This window comes from Eptatretus burgeri, chromosome 11, assembly GCF_056783735.1.
Source record: "Eptatretus burgeri isolate ZD-2024b chromosome 11, Ebu_testis_v1, whole genome shotgun sequence".
Taxonomy (NCBI): Eukaryota; Metazoa; Chordata; class Myxini; order Myxiniformes; family Myxinidae; genus Eptatretus; species Eptatretus burgeri.
Genome location: NC_140971.1, coordinates 52455427 through 52475426, shown reverse-complemented (window position 1 = coordinate 52475426; position 20000 = coordinate 52455427). Strand labels below are relative to the sequence as shown.

General features: G+C 39.6%; 1 protein-coding gene across 4 annotated transcripts in view; it reads left to right on the top strand.

The window, feature by feature from the left end:
- The window catches only part of SNX24 (sorting nexin 24), a 102667-nt gene that overhangs the window by 24314 nt on the left and 58353 nt on the right, over positions 1-20000 (top strand). For all 4 annotated transcript variants that reach the window (XM_085846441.1, XM_085846443.1, XM_085846442.1 and 1 more), the window contains exons 2-3: positions 18606-18689; positions 18796-18900. In XM_085846441.1, coding sequence (XP_085702567.1) covers positions 18606-18689; positions 18796-18900 — 189 coding nt within the window. The remainder of the gene's footprint in view (positions 1-18605; positions 18690-18795; positions 18901-20000) is intronic.

Genomic DNA, 20000 nt, shown 5'->3' with positions numbered 1-20000 from the left:
CAATAATACACAAAAAGCAAATGCAACAATGCAGATCTAACCGACTACCGAGCACACGGCAACACTTATTCAGTTTTACTTCACAGACGGCGCCGACAACACATATACCCAAAGCAAAAGAAAAGGACCACCCTCAAGGATGAGGGGGGTAGGCGGGCCTGGGGCCGAGACCGCGTCGGGCCTACCCGTCTGGTGATGAGCCGCAAAATGGCGCTGGCGCCCCGACTCCGCGGGCCTCGCTGGGACTGCCTGGTATGGGGTGGGAACGGGGCCCCCTTCTCGCACTATCTCAGCGCGGGGGGAAACAGGAGGGGGTTGTTGATGCTCGGGGGGGGTGGATATCTCCCTGTCTCGGGTCCCGCGACGAGCGTCTCCACCACGACCTCGGTCGCGCCGCCGGCCTCTCCCTCCGCAACTCCTCGACTCCGACACGAGCACCCCCTCGACCGCCTTCACCGCCGCCACCTCTCCACAGCTCCGTCCAACCGCCTTCTCCGACTCCTCTCTTGACTCATCCCAACTCTTCACTGACTCCGAACTATTAACTGCCTTGACTGACGAACGCAGCCCCTTATATGCCCCGTGGCCTCGCTCCTTCACCTTCGACCCTTTACCTCCGACCCTTCACCTCTAACTGGCTCCCCATTGGACCGAGGAAAAGTGGGCGTGAATGCTTTTTGATCCATGAATTTGCATATAGCGATATTACTCCAACGCACCTGGAGGCGGGGCCAAATCGCCCCACGCTCGCCGATAGGACGGAACAGAAGTGGGCGTGAGTCGTTTTTGATCCGTTTTCTTCGGAAAGGCTGTTCCTCTGCACCCGCTGCTCGGTGCGCGCCCTGCACGAGTCCAGTATCGGTGCCCACAAGCGGCGTGGGAATGACGGTGATGCGATGGTTGCGAGGGCTTGTTGTGACGGTAAAGGTCGTGGCTGTTGTTGTGAAGCGGCGTTGCGGTTGGTGGTTGTGTGATGGCTGTTGAGACGTGGTTGGTGGTGGTAGTAATGGCTGCTGGTCCAAAATAAAGACAGTAAAAGAAAAACGGCTGTCTAGAAGGGTCGCAGCCCGCATGAATGACATTTATTCCCTCTAAACAACGGGTTTGGGCCTAACTACACATATACTTACCGAGATATCTCACCTAAGGGACCTGAATGGTGGTTTGCGAATTTTGTCAACCACAACACTATATATATATATATATATATATATATATATATATATATATATATATATATATATATATATATATATATATATATATATATATATATATATATATATATATATATATATATATATATATATATATATATACTTTTAATGAAATTGCAATCTGCAGAATAATATGTGGTTTGTAAGTTTCTACAAGTAATACAATTTTATAAGGTTTTGCCTGAGAATTTACTCACATGAAAACACAATGATAAAATGATTGTTTGAATGATATTGGTCATTTGATATCACCTTGATCATGTTTGCCAATATGTTTATATTATTTGATTCGTACTTATTATGTTTATATTATGCCAAAATTATTAACGTTTATATTATGCCAATAATGTTTATATTATTACGATCACGTTTATACAATCACTCGTGGGGTAAACTAATATAGACGCTTTATACAAACACTCGTGAGGTAAATAAACATAGACGCTCTATACAAACACTCGTGGGTAAACAAATCCAGACGCTTTATCCAAACACTCGCGAGGTAATTAAGTATAGACACTTTATACAAACACTCACGAGGTAAACTAATATATACGCTTTATCCAAACACTGGTGAGGTAATTAAGTATAGACACTTTATACAAACACTCTCGAGGTAAACTAATATATACGCTTTATCCAAACACTCATGGGTAATCAAGTATAGACACTTTATACAAACACTCGCGAGGTAAACTAATATATACGCTTTATCCAAACATTGGTGAAGTAATTAAGTATAGACACTTTATAAAAACACTCGCGAGGTAAACTAATATACACGCTTTATCCAAACACTCGCGAGGTAATTAAGTATAGACACTTTATAAAAACACTCGCGAGGTAAACTAATATACACTCTTTATCCAAACACTCGCGAGGTAATTAAGTATAGACACTTTATAAAAACACTCGCGAGGTAAACTAATGTACACGCTTTATCCAAACACTCGCGAGGTAATTAAGTATATACACTTTATACAAACACTCACGAGGTAAACTAATATATACGCTTTATCCAAATACTGGTGAGGTAATTAAGTATAGACACTTTATACAAACACTCTCGAGGAAAACTAATATATACGCTTTATCCAAACACTCGTGGGTAATCAAGTTTAGACACTTTATACAAACACTCGCGAGGTAAACTAATATATACGCTTTATCCAAACACTGGTGAGGTAATTAAGTATAGACTCTTTATACAAACACTCTCGAGGTAAACTAATAGACAGTCAACCCCCCGCTTCATCGTGGTTCACCTATCGCGCCCCCGGTTCATCACGGGTTTTCCCTTGGAACATAACTAATTTTTTCTGCGGATTCCCCCGTTACATCGCGGTAATAATGTATAAAATATAAATTATAACGCGTGGTGCTCGACCCATCACACAACGCACGAGACAAAGTTTCGCTTGTGAACTTCGAATATTTTCTACCTTTTTTCTCCAAGCCCCACGATGCCGCCCAAACGTCCTGCACCTTCTAAGGCTTCTGGCAAGGAACCGATGCGCCAGAGGAAGGTCCTGGGACGCTCCAGGAGAAGGTTAAGGTAAAGGTGCTCGATATATGCTTCGGGAAGGAGAAAAGTCTGCCGCCGTTGGACGAGCACTGCTCATACCCAGGACCTCAAAACCGACCAGACCAGACTAGTTGATCTCCGGCACCTCAAAGCCAATCACTGCCAAACCGACCAGACCAGACGAGTCGATCTCCGGCACCTCAAACCCAATCACTGCCAAACCGACCAGACCAGACTAGTCAATCTCAGGCACCTGAAACCCAATCACTCCCAAACCGACCAGACCAGACGAGTTGATTTTTGGGGGAGGCGTCCATTCATCGCGGATTTTCACTTAGCGCGGGGACGTTTGGAACGTAACCCCCACGAGAAACGGGGGATTACTGTATATGCTTTATCCAAACACTCGCGAGATAATTAAGTATAGACGCTTTATACAAACACTTGTGAGGTAAACTAATATAAACGCTTTATCCAAACACTCGTGGGTAATTAGGTATAGACGCTTTATACAAACACTTGTGAGGGAAACTAATATATACGCTTTATACAAACATGCGCGAGGTAATTTAGTATAGACGCTTTATACAAACACTCGTGAGGTAAATCAATAGAAACGCTTTATACAAACACTAGTGAGGTAAACTAATATAGACGCTTTATACAAACACTGGTGAGGTAATTAAGTATAGATGCTTTATCCAAACACTTGTGGGGGAAACTAATATAAACGCTTAATACAAACACTCGCGAGGTAATTTAGTATGGACGCTTTATACAAACACTCGTGAGGTAAACTAATATAAATGCTTTATCCAAACACTCGCGAGGTAATTTAGTAGAGACGCTTTATACAAACACTTGTGAGGTGAACGAATATAAACGCTTTATACAAACACTCGTGAGGTAAACAAATATAGACACTTTATACAAACACTCATGAGGTAATTAAGTATAGACGCTTTATGCAAACACTCATGAGGAAAACTAATACAGATGCTTTATACAAACACTTGTGGGGTAAGCTAATATAAACGCTTTATACAAACACTCGTGAGGTAAACAAATATAGACACTTTATACAAACACTCATGAGGTAATTAAGTATAGACGCTTTATACAAACACTCGTGAGGTAAAGTAATACAGACGCTTTATTCAAACACTCGTGGGGTAAACTAATATAAACGCTTTATGCAAACACTCGTGAGGTAAACAAGTATAGATGCTTTATACAAACACTCATGAGGTAATTAAGTGTAGACGCTTTATACAAACACTCGTGGGGTAAAGTAATATAAACGCTTTATACAAACACTCATGAGGTAAACAAATATAGACACTTTATACAAACACTCATGAGGTAATTCAGTATAGACGCTTTATACAAGCACTCGTGAGGTAAACAAATATAGACACTTTATACAAACACTCATGAGGTAATTAAGTATAGACGCTTTATACAAACACTCGTCAGGTAAAGTAATACAGACGCTTGATTCAAACACTCGTGGGGTAAACTAATATAAACGCTTTATGCAAACACTCGTGAGGTAAACAAGTATAGACGCTTTATACAAACACTCATGAGGTAATTAAGTGTAGACGCTTTATACAAACACTCGTGGGGTAAAGTAATATAAACGCTTTATACAAACACTCGTGAGGTAAACAAATATCGACACTTTATACAGATACTCGTGAGGTAAATAAACATAGACTCTTTTTGAAACACTCATGAGGAAAATAAACATAGACGCTTTATACAAACACTCGTGAGGTAAACGAATAAAGAGGCTTGATACAAACACTCATGAGGGAAACAAATATCAACACTTTATACAAACACTCGTGAGGTAAATAAACATAGACAATTTATACAAACACTCATGTGGTAAACGAATAAAGTCGCTTGATACAAACACTCATAAGAGAAACAAATATAGAAACTTTATACAAACACTCGTGAGGTAAATAAACATAGACGCTTAAAACAAACACTCGTGTAAACGACGACAGACACTTTATCCAAATTACTCGCGAGGTAGTTAACTATAGACGCTTTATACAAACAATCGTGTGTAATTAAGTATAGATGCTTTATCCAAACACTCGTGGGTAATTACTTATAGACGCTTTCTACAAACACTTGTGAGGTAAACTAATATAAACGCCTTATACAAACACTCGTGAGGTAATTTAAGTACAGCTGCTTTATCCAAACACTCATGGGCAATTAAATAAAGACGCTTTATACAAACACTCGTGGGTAATTAAGTATAGACTCTTGAAACAAACACTCGCGGGGGGGGGGGGGGGGGGGGGGGGAATAATATATACGCTCAATCCAAACACTTGTGAGGTAATTAAGTATAGATGTTTTACACAAGCACTCGTGAGGTAAACTAATACAGAGGCTATATACAAACTCTCCTGAGGTAAACAACGATAGACACTTTATACAAACACTCGTGAGGTAATTAAGTCTAGACGCTTTATACAAACACTCATGAGGTAAACTAATACAGATGCTTTACACAAACACTCGTGGTGTAAACTAATATAAACGCTTTATACAAACATTCGTGGGTAATTAAGTATAGATGCTTTATACAAACACTCGTGAGGTAATTAAGTATAGACGCTTTATACAAACACTAGTGAGGTAAACTAATACAGACACTTTACACAAACACTCGTGGGTAATTAAGTATAGACGCTTTATACAAGCACTCGTGGGTAATTAAGTATAGACGCTTTATACAAACACTCGTGAGGTAAATATACATCGACGCTTTATACAAACACTCGTGAGGTAAATATACATAGACGCTTTATACAAACACTCATGAGGTAATTAAGTAAAGATGCTTGATACAAACACTCATGGGTAATTAAGTATAGACGCTTTATACAAACATCCGTGAGGTAAATAAACATAGACGCTTCATACAAACACTCGTGGGGTAAACGAATACAGATGCTTTATCCAAACACTCTTGAGGTAATTAAGTATATAAGTTTTATACAAACACTCGTGGGTAATTACGTGTAGACGCTTTATACAAACACTCGTGAGGTCATTCAGTATAGACGCTTTATACAAACACTCGTGAGGTAAACAAGTATAGACGCTTTATACAAACACTCGTGAGGTAATTAAGTATAGACGCTTTATACAAACACTCGTGAGGTCATTCAGTATAGACGCTTTATACAAACACTCGTGAGGTAAACAAGTATAGACGCTTTATACAAGCACTCGTGGGGTAAACGAATATATATGCTTTATACAAACACTCGTGAGGTAATTCAGTATAGACGCTTTATACAAACACTCGTGAGGTAATTCAGTATAGACGCTTTATACAAACACTCGTGAGGTAAACAAGTATAGACACTTTATACAAACACTCGTGGGTAATTTAGTATAGACGCTTTATACAAACACTCGTGAGGTAATTAAGTATAGACACTTTATACAAACACTCTGAGGTAATTTAGTATAGACGCTTTATACAAACACTCGTGAGGTAATTAAGTATAGACACTTTATACAAACACTCTGTGGTAATTAAGTATAGACGCTTTATACAAACACTCATGAGGTAATTAAGTATAGACGCTTTATACAAACACTCTGAGGTAATTAAGTATAGACGCTTTATACAAACACTCGTGGGGTAAACGAATATATACGCTTTATACAAACACTCTGAGGTAAGCTAATATAAACGCTTTATACAAACACTCGTGAGGTAAACAAATATAGACACTTTATACAAACACTCATGAGGTAATTAAGTATAGACGCTTTATACAAACACTCGTGAGGTAATTAAGTATAGACGCTTTATACAAGCACTCGTGGGGTAAACGAATATATACGCTTTATACAAACACTCGTGAGGTAAACAAGTATAGACACTTTATACAAACACTCGTGAGGTAATTAAGTATAGACGCTTTATACAAGCACTTGTGGGTTAAACGAATATATATGCTTTATACAAACACTCGTGAGGTAATTCAGTATAGACGCTTTATACAAGCACTCGTGGGGTAAACGAATATATACGCTTTATACAAACACTCGTGAGGTAAACAAGTATAGACACTTTATACAAACACTCGTGAGGTCATTCAGTATAGACGCTTTATACAAACACTCGTGAGGTAAACAAGTATAGAGACTTTATACAAACACTCGTGAGGTAATTAAGTATAGACACTTTATACAAACACTCGTGAGGTAATTAAGTATAGACGCTTTATACAAGCACTTGTGGGGTAAACGAATAAATATGCTTTATACAAACACTCGTGAGGTAATTCAGTATAGACGCTTTATACAAGCACTCGTGGGGTAAATGAATATATACGCTTTATACAAACACTCGTGAGGTCATTCAGTATAGACGCTTTATACAAACACTCGTGAGGTAAACAAGTATAGACACTTTATACAAACACTCGTGAGGTAATTAAGTATAGACGCTTTATACAAGCACTCGTGGGGTAAACGAATATATACGCTTTATACAAACACTCGTGAGGTAAACAAGTATAGACACTTTATACAAACACTCGTGAGGTCATTCAGTATAGACGCTTTATACAAACACTCGTGAGGTAAACAAGTATAGACACTTTATACAAACACTCGTGAGGTAATTAAGTATAGACGCTTTATACAAGCACTTGTGGGGTAAACGAATATATATGCTTTATACAAACACTCGTGAGGTAATTCAGTATAGACGCTTTATACAAGCACTCGTGGGGTAAACGAATATATACGCTTTATACAAACACTCGTGAGGTAAACAAGTATAGACACTTTATACAAACACTCGTGAGGTCATTCAGTATAGACGCTTTATACAAACACTCGTGAGGTAAACAAGTATAGACACTTTATACAAACACTCGTGAGGTAATTAAGTATAGACACTTTATACAAACACTCGTGAGGTAATTAAGTATAGACGCTTTATACAAGCACTCGTGGGGTAAACGAATATATACGCTTTATACAAACACTCGTGAGGTAAACAAGTATAGACACTTTATACAAACACTCGTGAGGTAATTAAGTATAGACGCTTTATACAAGCACTTGTGGGGTAAACGAATATATATGCTTTATACAAACACTCGTGAGGTAATTCAGTATAGACGCTTTATACAAGCACTCGTGGGGTAAACGAATATATACGCTTTATACAAACACTCGTGAGGTAAACAAGTATAGACACTTTATACAAACACTCGTGAGGTCATTCAGTATAGACGCTTTATACAAACACTCGTGAGGTAAACAAGTATAGAGACTTTATACAAACACTCGTGAGGTAATTAAGTATAGACACTTTATACAAACACTCGTGAGGTAATTAAGTATAGACGCTTTATACAAGCACTTGTGGGGTAAACGAATATATATGCTTTATACAAACACTCGTGAGGTAATTCAGTATAGACGCTTTATACAAACACTCGTGGGGTAAACGAATATATATGCTTTATACAAACACTCGTGAGGTAATTCAGTATAGACGCTTTATACAAGCACTCGTGGGGTAAACGAATATATATGCTTTATACAAACACTCGTGAGGTAATTCAGTATAGACGCTTTATACAAGCACTTGTGGGGTAAACGAATATATATGCTTTATACAAACACTCGTGAGGTAATTCAGTATAGACGCTTTATACAAGCACTCGTGGGGTAAATGAATATATACGCTTTATACAAACACTCGTGAGGTCATTCAGTATAGACGCTTTATACAAACACTCGTGAGGTAAACAAGTATAGACACTTTATACAAACACTCGTGAGGTAATTAAGTATAGACGCTTTATACAAGCACTCGTGGGGTAAACGAATATATACGCTTTATACAAACACTCGTGAGGTAAACAAGTATAGACACTTTATACAAACACTCGTGAGGTCATTCAGTATAGACGCTTTATACAAACACTCGTGAGGTAAACAAGTATAGACACTTTATACAAACACTCGTGAGGTAATTAAGTATAGACGCTTTATACAAGCACTTGTGGGGTAAACGAATATATATGCTTTATACAAACACTCGTGAGGTAATTCAGTATAGACGCTTTATACAAGCACTCGTGGGGTAAACGAATATATACGCTTTATACAAACACTCGTGAGGTAAACAAGTATAGACACTTTATACAAACACTCGTGAGGTCATTCAGTATAGACGCTTTATACAAACACTCGTGAGGTAAACAAGTATAGACACTTTATACAAACACTCGTGAGGTAATTAAGTATAGACACTTTATACAAACACTCGTGAGGTAATTAAGTATAGACGCTTTATACAAGCACTTGTGGGGTAAACGAATATATATGCTTTATACAAACACTCGTGAGGTAAACAAGCCTAGACACTTTGTACAAACACTCGTGGGTAATTTAGTATAGACGCTTTATACAAACACTCGTGGGTAATTAAGTATAGACACTTCATACAAACACTCTGAGGTAATTAAGTATAGACGCTTTATACAAACACTCTGAGGTAATTAAGTATAGACGCTTTATACAAACACTCGTGCGTAATTAATATAGACGCTTTATACAAGCATTCGTGGGGTAAACGAATATATATGCTTTATACAAACACTCGTGAGGTAAACAAGTATAGACACTTTATACAAACACTCATGAGGTAATTCAGTATAGACGCTTTATACAAACACTCGTGAGGTAATTAAGTATAGACGCTTTATACAAGCACTCGTGGGGTAAACTAATATATATGCTTTATACAAACACTCGTGAGGTAATTCAGTATAGACGCTTTATACAAACACTCGTGAGGTAAACAAGTATAGACACTTTATACAAACACTCGTGGGTAATTTAGTATAGACGCTTTATACAAACACTCGTGGGGAATTAAGTATAGACACTTTATACAAACACTCTGAGGTAATTAAGTATAGACGCTTTATACAAACACTCTGAGGTAATTAAGTATAGACGCTTTATACAAACACTCATGAGGTAATTAAGTATAGACGCTTTATACAAACACTCTGAGGTAATTAAGTATAGACGCTTTATACAAACACTCGTGGGGAAAACGAATATATACGCTTTATACAAACACTCGTGAGGTAAACAAGTATAGACACTTTATACAAACACTCGTGGGTAATTAAGTATCGACGCTTTATACAAACACTCGTGGGTAATTAAGTATAGACGCTTTATACAAACACTCATGAGGAAAACTAATACAGATGCTTTATACAAACACTTGTGGGGTAAGCTAATATAAACGCTTTATACAAACACTCGTGAGGTAAACTAATATAAACACTTTATCCAAACACTCGTGAGGTAAACAAATTTTGACACTTTATACAAACACTCGTGAGGTAAACTCATATAGACACTTTATCCAAAAACTCGTGAGGTAAATGAATATCGATGCCGTTCTCCCGTTACACCCTATGCAGACAAATCTGCTGGTGAGAAAAGATGGACACAAAACACTTCGTATGGATCCAAAATTAGAATCATAATTGCATTGAGAAATTTATGAAACCTCCCACTCACCTTATAATGGATAAGAGAAACCGCCCACCCATCTTTGAGTTAACTCTCAATCACAATTGTATTTAAATGTTATCAAACCAGCAAATGTTTTTGCTGAACCCATGAATGGGTTTACTTCTGGGTCGGGAGTAGCTTCGTATGGATGAAAAGTCAAAATCAAAATTGTGTTGAGTTATTTATGAAACCTCCCCCCACCTTAGGACACCTAACGTGCGTGGAGTTTTCATAAGTACCCCAACACAATAATCATTTTGCGATGACGCCGGCTGGGACCCCAAAACGTTCCACAGAAGGTTTGAGAGGGTGAGCCCCAAAACTGAGTGAGTGGTTCGGGGACGGACGGATGGACGGACGGACAGACGGAGAGACACTCCTGCTTTATAATATCGAAACAAACAGTGCCTTCAGAGAGTATTCACACCCCTGACTTTTGTCACATTTTGTTGTGTTCCAGCCTGAATTTAAAATGGATTTAATTTAAGTTTTTTATCATCGATTTACAGAAAATACCCCATAATAACGAAGTGAAAACATGTTTTTCGAAATTATTTCAAATTAATTAAAAATGAAAAGCTGAAATGTTTTGCATCAATACGTATTCAATTCCTTTGCTATGACACTCCAAATTGAGCTCAGGTGCATCCAATTTCCTTTGATCATCCTTGAGATGTTTCCACAACTTGATTGGAGTCCACCGGTGGCCAAGTCAGTTGATTGGACATGATTTATAAAGAAACACACCTTTCTATATAAGGGCCCACAGTTGACAGTGCATGCCAGAGCAGAAACTCTTCCATGAACTCCAAGGAACTGAACACAGAACTCTGAGATAGAATTGTGAGGAGGCATAGATCTGGGGAAGTGTATAAAACAATTTATTGAGTGTTGAAAGTTCCCAAGAGCACAGTGAGCTCCATCATTAGGAAATGGAATGAAAATTGAACTACCCAGACTCTTCCTTGAGCTGGCTGTCTGACCAAATTGAGTAACTGGGCAAGAAGCACCTTGGTCAGAGAGGTGACCAAGAACCCAATGACCACTCTGATAGAACTACAGAGTTTCTTTGTTGAGATGGGAGAACCTGTCAGAAGGACAACAGTCTCTGCAGCACTTCACAAATATTGGCTTTATGGGAGAGTGGCCAGACAGAAGCCACTCTTGAGAAAAAGGCAAATGACAGCATGCCTCAAGTTTTCATAAAGGAACATGAAAGAGTCTGAGAGCATGAAGCAAAAGATTCTGTGGTCTGATGTGACAAAACTTGAACTCTTTGGCCTGAATGCAAAGCGCTATGTCTGGTGGAAACTGAGCACAGCTCATCACCCATCTCACACCAAACATACCCTGAAGCATGGTGGTGGCAGCATCATGCTATGCGGATGCTTTTCAGCGGCAGAGAGTGGGAGACTTGTGAGGACATAGGGACCAATTGATGGAGCCAAATACAGGCAAATCCTTGAGGAGAACCTGCTTTAGAGTGCAAAAGACCTTCGACTGTGGCAAAGAGTTACATTCCAACAGGATAATGATCCCAAGTTTACAGCCAAAGCAACACTGGAATGGCTTCAGAACAAGAATGTGAAAGTCCTTGAGTTGCCCAGCCAAAGCCCAGACTTGAATCCCATTGAGAATCTGTGGAAAGACTTGAAGATTGCTGTTCACCGATGCTCTCCATCCAACTTTATGGAGCTTGAGCAATTCCGCAAGGAAGAATAGGAGAAAATTCCCAAATCCAGATGTGTAAACCTGATAGACATACACAAGAAGACTTGAAGCTGTAATCACTGCCAAAGGCGCTTCTACAAAGTATTGATTCAGGAGGCTGAATACTTGTGCAAATTAGATATTTCTGAATTTTTTTTCTATTAATATGTAAAAATTTCCAAAAACATGTTTTCACTTTCTCATTATGGGGTATTTTGTGTAGATCAGTGAAACTTTTTTTTTAATTTTATCCATTTTAAATTTGAGCTGTAGCACAACAAAATGAAAAAGTCAAGGGGTGTGAATCCTTTCTGAAGGCAATATGTAATATACGGACTTGATCTCCTTCAATGGGTGACATGAGGCTGTTGGAGATGAATTCCCAGAATTCCGAGCGGAGGCATGCTGCACATGCACGGCTAGTCCACATAAGCTGTGGTTAGATTTTATTAATTTCACCACATGGCTGCTTCAGTGTGTGTATGCGGTTTTTTGGGGGATAAGTTGATTATGCCAGAGGAAGAGATCACAGCTCCAATTGCACAGCAATGGTTTTCAAAGAAACTTAACTGGTTTAATAAATAATGGGGATGGTGACACTGTTGGTGAAAATGGCAGAGAAGAATAGATTTGCTTAAACTAACAGTTATCTTAAGACCAATTTTCATACGATCATAATCAGTTGAGAACACAAGACATGTAAGAAAATGTATGAAAGTGTGCACATGATCTTTCTTAAAGCATTGGGAGGCACGCCACAGGGACGGCTTCTGATGTGTATATATATATATATATATATATATATATATATATATATATATATATATATATATATATATATATATATATATATATATATGTATATGTATATGTATATGTATATGTATATGTATATATATATATATATATATATATATATATATATATATATATATATGTATATATATGTATATCTCTCCTTGAAATGTATGTCTGATGGCTAGGCATCCCAGCTGTTTGTTCAATAGCTGGGCGTCCGCTCTCTGTGGTTGGGGTGGGGAGGGGGTGGATCCCGGCTGTGTGGCAATGAGGCGTGATCGTACCTGCCTTTTATGGGGACTACTCTGGCACCTCCCCGCATGGGTATCACACATGCGCTCTCGCAGCATGTGGTGGTACACGTGGCTAAGCCATTTGTAAAATTCTGTGTGGGAAGCTTTCCATGGGAGATGTGGAGCAGCCATTTGTGCAGTGCGATTCATGTCGAGGTGTCATCCAACGACAATGGTGCATTTTCAGAATGACACAAATGATAGAAAGAAAAAAGAGACAGACACGAGGGTGGGATGAAAGGGAGCTAACTGGACATCCAATTCTGGTGTATGCTAATTGTGTTTTCCAAACACTTATCTTACACTCATTAAGATATAACAACTGAATAATTAACCCCTATGTCATTTTCATATATATATATATATATATATATATATATATATATATATATATATATATATATATATATATATATATATATATATATATATATATATATACATTACAATTGAAGAAGGTACTCTGGCTTAATCTGCAGTTTGAGAGACACAGAATCACCCACTGCAAACAAGCAGTTTGTCAGCTGGTACACTGCTGTCTGTGTCAGCCAACGTTTTTAACAATGCTAGCCCAATCCCTTGGGAATTGATCCATAGACGTATTTCTGGCTCACTGGAGTCCATCTTATTGCAGCGCCTTAAAAAACAAAAATCAAACATTTTCACAAAGTTAGGGATGTGCACCTTGGTCCCGCAGCCAAAGTACACAGTTGAAATGCACTTGTCAAACTAGTGCATGCATGCATGTACTTCAGCCCAAAGGTGGCGAAACTCATGGTCAAGCAAACACCTGCAACTTACCTGCAGGTCCAGATTGCATGATCATACAATGACTCGGAACCACGGGCCATCCTCAGACAGAGTGGATTCCCCTCAAGAGTTGGGTTGACAAGCTGCACCATTTGGCATAAATGACAAATGGTGACCGTGAACCCTCGTCACATCAGCCTTTGCTACAAGGGTTCTGACCAATAGGGGGCATCTGCCATGCATCCACAATATTTAGGCATCCATTACACAGCTTCTTTGCAGTGGGTGGTTCTGTGTCTCACACACTGCTATTCAAGCTGGAAGTACCCTTTTAAACCTTAAAATATTACTTCTTGCCTGCAAGCAATCCTCGTAAACTGTGCAATTTGAGAAACCGGCACCCAACCGTTTTCTTTGATTGTTGAATTGAGTTTTATGAACCTTTGTTCATTCATCGATGATGCGTTGGTTTTACAAACAAAATATTGATTGATGACCAATTGGTTTTACAAACCAAAGATTATTCGGTGATCGATGATCGATTACTTTTACAAGTGAAAGATCATTATTCATTGATCGGTGACCAGTTGGTTTTCCAAACCAAAGACCATTCGCTCTTGCAAACCAAAGTGTTGATCGATGATCGGTTGGTTTTACAAATTGAAGATCGATCATGATTTTGAGTACCAATTCCAATCACAAGTGAGCAATAAAGAACTTCACCATGCTGGTTTTCGAGGTTGAAATGTGCCTTCTATACACCTTAAGTGGCAGCCTGTGAAGGATGAGAAGCGCAAAATGCCACGAGTAATGATGTGGCTACATCTTGATGCGTAAATTGCACCAATCTCTCTGTCCGTGCTAAGATTGCTGCTTCCGGGTTTGGCATGGGCAGCAAGTCGGCACTTGATTTGTTGAGGGAGAAGTTCTGTCAAGAAGACCGTTGTCAAGTCTGGAAGTAGCTCCAGCTGCGTGGCCATAAAATGCATCGGCCACTTTGATGACTATCTTGGGTTTATTAATTTTTCAGTGTATTGAGCTGGAGTGGTGGTGGTGGTGGTGGTGGTGACAGTTGTGGGAGGGTAAGGGATGGTATGGCGTTGGGTTAAGGAAATAGGTGCATGGTCATGTGGAATTTGTGTTTGTGCTTTGGGATGGTAAGTGGATTAAGCTGCTGAATTTGATTCAATCATTTATTCCATTTCCATGTCTGGAACATCTCAAAAGGTTGCAAAGATCTGTTGGTCCTTTTACAGGTGTTTTGTTTTGTTTGTTTGTTTTTTCAAAATCTTTGCAGAATGTTTATTTTATTTTGTTATGGTTTTGTTCTGATAATTAACATTTCCGAAAAATCTGCTGCAATATTTCCTTTACCTTTTTATTGTTGCTTGTTGCATTGTGGTGCAATATCTGAATGCCAGGTGCTCTGGCTGCCGGCAGCAGTTATCGGAACGCGTTTGCTTTCTTGCACGTATTACATTACTTGAGCGTGTCTGCTTGTTCCCACACCAAAGGAGGGAATTTAATGAAACGGCTATTTGTCCGCTCTGGAAAATGCTTTGCCTTTGTTTCTAGTGAGCCAAGGCCTGATGGGGGGCAGCCAATCAATAGGCTGCTTTCTTTCCTGTCCTAACCAGTTTTCATGTGTCAAAGATTGGCCAGCCATGCGGTGGACGTCAAGAAGCAAAGCTGAGATTCGACGGGCAGGCTTGCTAACACAATCTAGAGATGTCCACCTATTCCCTACTCGAACAGGCAACGCCAAACTCTGACATGAACGTTTGAAACAGTCTCTCTTCAAATGAACCGCATCGTTGTTTGCCACCTGGTAGCAAAGTAATTAAAAAGGCCGAAGCGATGCAGGGTGTACGGTAACTTGCACGCGTAAGTGTACGGCTGAAAAATGTGTTTGTAAAACAGGCAAATGTACCATAACTTACTCCGCCCGTTTATCTTGTTTGTAAATCTGTGTTTATCAAACTGCACGTCAGTGAAGTGCGGAATTTATGGCTGTTCATTAGTTGCTTATTGATCCGGGACTTGGAATAATGATGGAGAAAATGTTTTCCCGTGATTTATGAATCGAGGGCCAGGTTAAGTAGAGTTCAGATTGGGCAAACTGTTTTATCCGACACGTATCCATGAAGCCGTCGCTGCCGCCGTGCGTCTTTTGACGTGCCCTGGTGTGGTCCTCGTATTGAAAACGAAACAGGTGCAGTTGAAATGAATTGCACGACTTCACGGATGTTGAGTGAGATTTGCTCTGAAAACGTAAATTGTTCGGACGACATTTTCCCATTCCAATTGGATTTTTCTGCCTTTTCTTTTCTCTCCTTTTTTTTTTTAACCTTTAACATCGGTCAAGATCATTTTGTAAATTCTTACCGTACCACGAGTAATCGATTGTAGCTTTCCAATCTGTGGGAAAGTTGTGATTTGCAGTCCCAGTTTTTCTGGCTCACGTAAGTTCGAAAAAAATAAATAAAAATATGCTCTTTTATTTAATTCCACGGATGAAAGAAAATATATTCCAAGTTTCTGAATACTGTTCAAGTCCTGCTTAAACCAAAGGTTATTCCAAAGGAAATGGGTTAAAAAAAATTCGATTAAGTTTCTTGATTATGAAGCCCAATTACAGTACTACTTTAACGGTACCATGTCGTCCCACTTTTTTGTAGGAAGGCCGGAGAACATTTTTGGCATCCAATTCTTTCATGAACTGGCTTGCCAGGCCTAACATTGAACTGTGATGGGAATTGTAATTTGTTGAGGGTGCCGGCGATAATTTGCCTAGTCTTCGCGAAGACGTCGTGGGATCTTTAACGTCTATCAATTATCGACCGGTGCTGGCAGATAGGTTTTCCGGCTTGAAGTCTTTCAGAGGGAAGGCACACACGTTGATGCTTCACCCTTCCTGTGAAACACCAGGATGATAGTTTATAGCTGGGTCAAGATTCAAACTGAGGCTAGACAGCTCGACGGGAGTGTCCATACCTCTTGGCTACCTTTACTGCCCACTTGTCTTATATGCCTTAAAAAAAAACAAAAACCAAAATGGGCAGGTTATATTGGCCTTCAATACATTAGTTTGCAAAATAAATATTTGCACTGTGAGCCTTGAATAAACAGTAAGTCGTCACGGCTAAACGATGGATTTGAGCATGCTATGACACGTGGCCAGAACAATGTAGCTGGACAAGAAGTGATATGAAACTCCGGCAACAGTATATTAAGGGGTTTAAGTGATCCATATATTGACAAAAGTGCGGCATGGAAACAGGAAAAATGAAAATGTTCTGAACTGTCCATTTATAGGATTAACCCGTCTTGGCGTGGCAGGCTGCTGGGTAGGCAAATGCTTGGCGGGCTCGCAGCACTGTTTCATGTCATTTTCGACATGATTTCTCTATGCACAGCTCCTCAACAAGCTCTGACAACGGGAAAGATATTGGAGTGGGGAAGAGGAGGGGTGGGGGAGGAAGCACACGGAGTAAGGGCGAGTTGGAAATCGATAATGGAAAACTGACACTTCTTGTAGCATATTCTATCCTCGGAACCATCGAGGAAACGAGGATTTAAGAATGCCAGGGACGCTTTTCCTCGCAGGGTTGCGTTCAAAGCCATCGTGGCATTCCGTAACAGAGAGACTTGAGTGACACTCCATTTGGCATGGCGCGAGTAACTTTCGATTCGGTGGTCATCGCAATTAAACTTTCTGCACAGGCAGTTTTAGTGGGATGCTTTGGTGCAAGATTTTTTTTTTTAATTTTCTTTTCTCTAAGGTGTTCTTGAAAAGCCAGTGTGCCTCAAATACACCTGGGGCAACGCCGTGCTCACCATATTGTGAACCATCAAGGCACTCACAAATTTTCCTTTTTAAAATTATTAAAAAAAAACCCAAAATCTTTTAAATTCAAAGTTTTGACTTTGTAAAATTCAAGTTGTAAATACTGAAAAGCAACCTTCTTCCCCTTTGGCCTCGGCTGTTTTGCTGAAGTCAAGTTTGGATCGTAGCTTTAACTGCTATGATTGCATCCTGCAGACAATGCGATATTTTGCGTGAACTGTTTCAGCTTGTGGATGGGAAAACGGCATGATATAACGTCAGGTCTTAATACAGTGTTGCAGATTTGGTTCTTGTTTGTGGGAAGTATTCTTGATAAGGATGGTTTTGAGTAATGGAACCAAAGTTTTTTTTATTTTTATTTTTTTATTTTCCCTCTGAGCAAAATGGCAAACTTTGCTTCCTCTTTAAAATGCACAGCCTTTCGGTTTACATGTCAGAAATACGGTGCTTGGCAGTGGCAGAACATTTAACAACCTCGGTAAGGAATTGTTACTTGATTAATCAGAAAATCCTCGTGGAAAGCAAGTATACGCGATTGACAATCGGTCGCGTCCGCAGGCGAATGAATAACCCGATAAATGAATCGCGAAGAAATCTGCTGAGTTTCGAAAATAAGTTCCGAGCAGCGCAGCAGATATATTATGCTTTAATATGCTGCGTTTGATGCATCTCCCATCTTCCTGCAGTGTTGCATGCTTAGCTTTCCTGGCTTGAGCAGAAACGCCCCACTCTAGCCATTGTAGGCGCACGCCATTAGTTTGATGGTGAAATTATTTTTCTGCAAGCAAATGGTGGCCGGCCCAAATGGGACAACTTTTGTGATCACCATTGCATGTTTTTTTTTGTTTTTTTTTTGGCAGCTGTTCAAGGTAGAGGTGCTTGCGAATGGCCGGAAGCACGTCGTGAAGAAGCGTTACAGCGAGTTCTATGCTCTGAACAAGAAGGTACTTTGCACCCGCTGTGGTCATTTCATGTGGTCTTTAGATTACTGAATGTCAGCAAATTTCATTTTGTTTTCTGTCTGTTCGTAATCTTTATTTTTGTTTTCAGTTGAAGAAAGTCATTCAAACTCCCGAGTTTCCATCAAAACACGTACGAAACTGGATCCCAAAGGTGATGGAGCAAAGACGGCAAGGTCTTGAGAATTACCTGCAGGTGCGTGTGAACGGTGCCAAACGACACCATGACATGGTGGTCTCCCTTACTGATATCCAAAATGTGATGTTTCATTGCACAGGATTTTGCTGACCTTTACTTGTATGCAAATGTGCATGTGCATACCTGGATAAAGCTCGCTAGTCACAACAACTTTTAAACGACCATCCAAGTTTAAGAGGCTAAAATAACAAAAATAGCATTGAGTTGTTCATTTATTTGTCCATTGGTTTCTGCAGCACCTTTATCATAGGTAAAACGTATTCAGATTGTACAGAAATAGAAGTACCAATACGGTAGGCCGTTCTAGTAAAGTGGATATGTGAATGAAATTCAATCTTTCTTGTGCACGTGATCTACAGACAGTTATTCCCATCCATGTTTTGGGACATAGGACAGCACGTGATCTGTAGAAGCACCTATAATCGTTCGGTACTAATCACACAAACTTCACTCCTTGAGTACTGATACCCTGAGTGAGACCCTTTGTTTTGAAGATAATTTCTATGACTGCCTTTCTAATGAAGACAAAGATGATGATGATGATGAAGAAATGCAATTTGATTACGGTATTTGCATCCCTCGGGTGTTGTCTAATGAAACGACCAAACACGAAAGCTCCTACCAGCCTTCTGAAATGCTTGGCCCAATTGGTTGTTCTTACCCTATGGAAAATGCTGCTTTTCCTGATCAATCGTTGTTTTCCTATTTGGCTCCCCGGAGAAAAAAAAAGTGCTGTTTAATCCAGAAAAAATGATCCCGTCTATTCCGGTGCAGTAATTGCTAGGTTGTTAGCAAAACTTGGACCCGTGATATTGAACATTGCTGTCAATAGCGCCGTTTGCCAGATCGCCCACGAGAGGCACCCTTGGGACCTGCTGTGCACGTACTGCTGGGTTTTTTGCAATGCGCGTGGTGTCATTGAGCTTGTGCACGATGCACGACGGAGTGTTCTACGTTGGACCCCGACGACGTCGCAAAGTCGCATGAAGCCTTTTGTCAAAGGTGTCATCTGCTCACGGGTAGTACCTTTGATAACTCGTACTGCATATTAGTACCGTAATGGTGAGGAAGACGTCATTAAACAATCCCTAAACGAG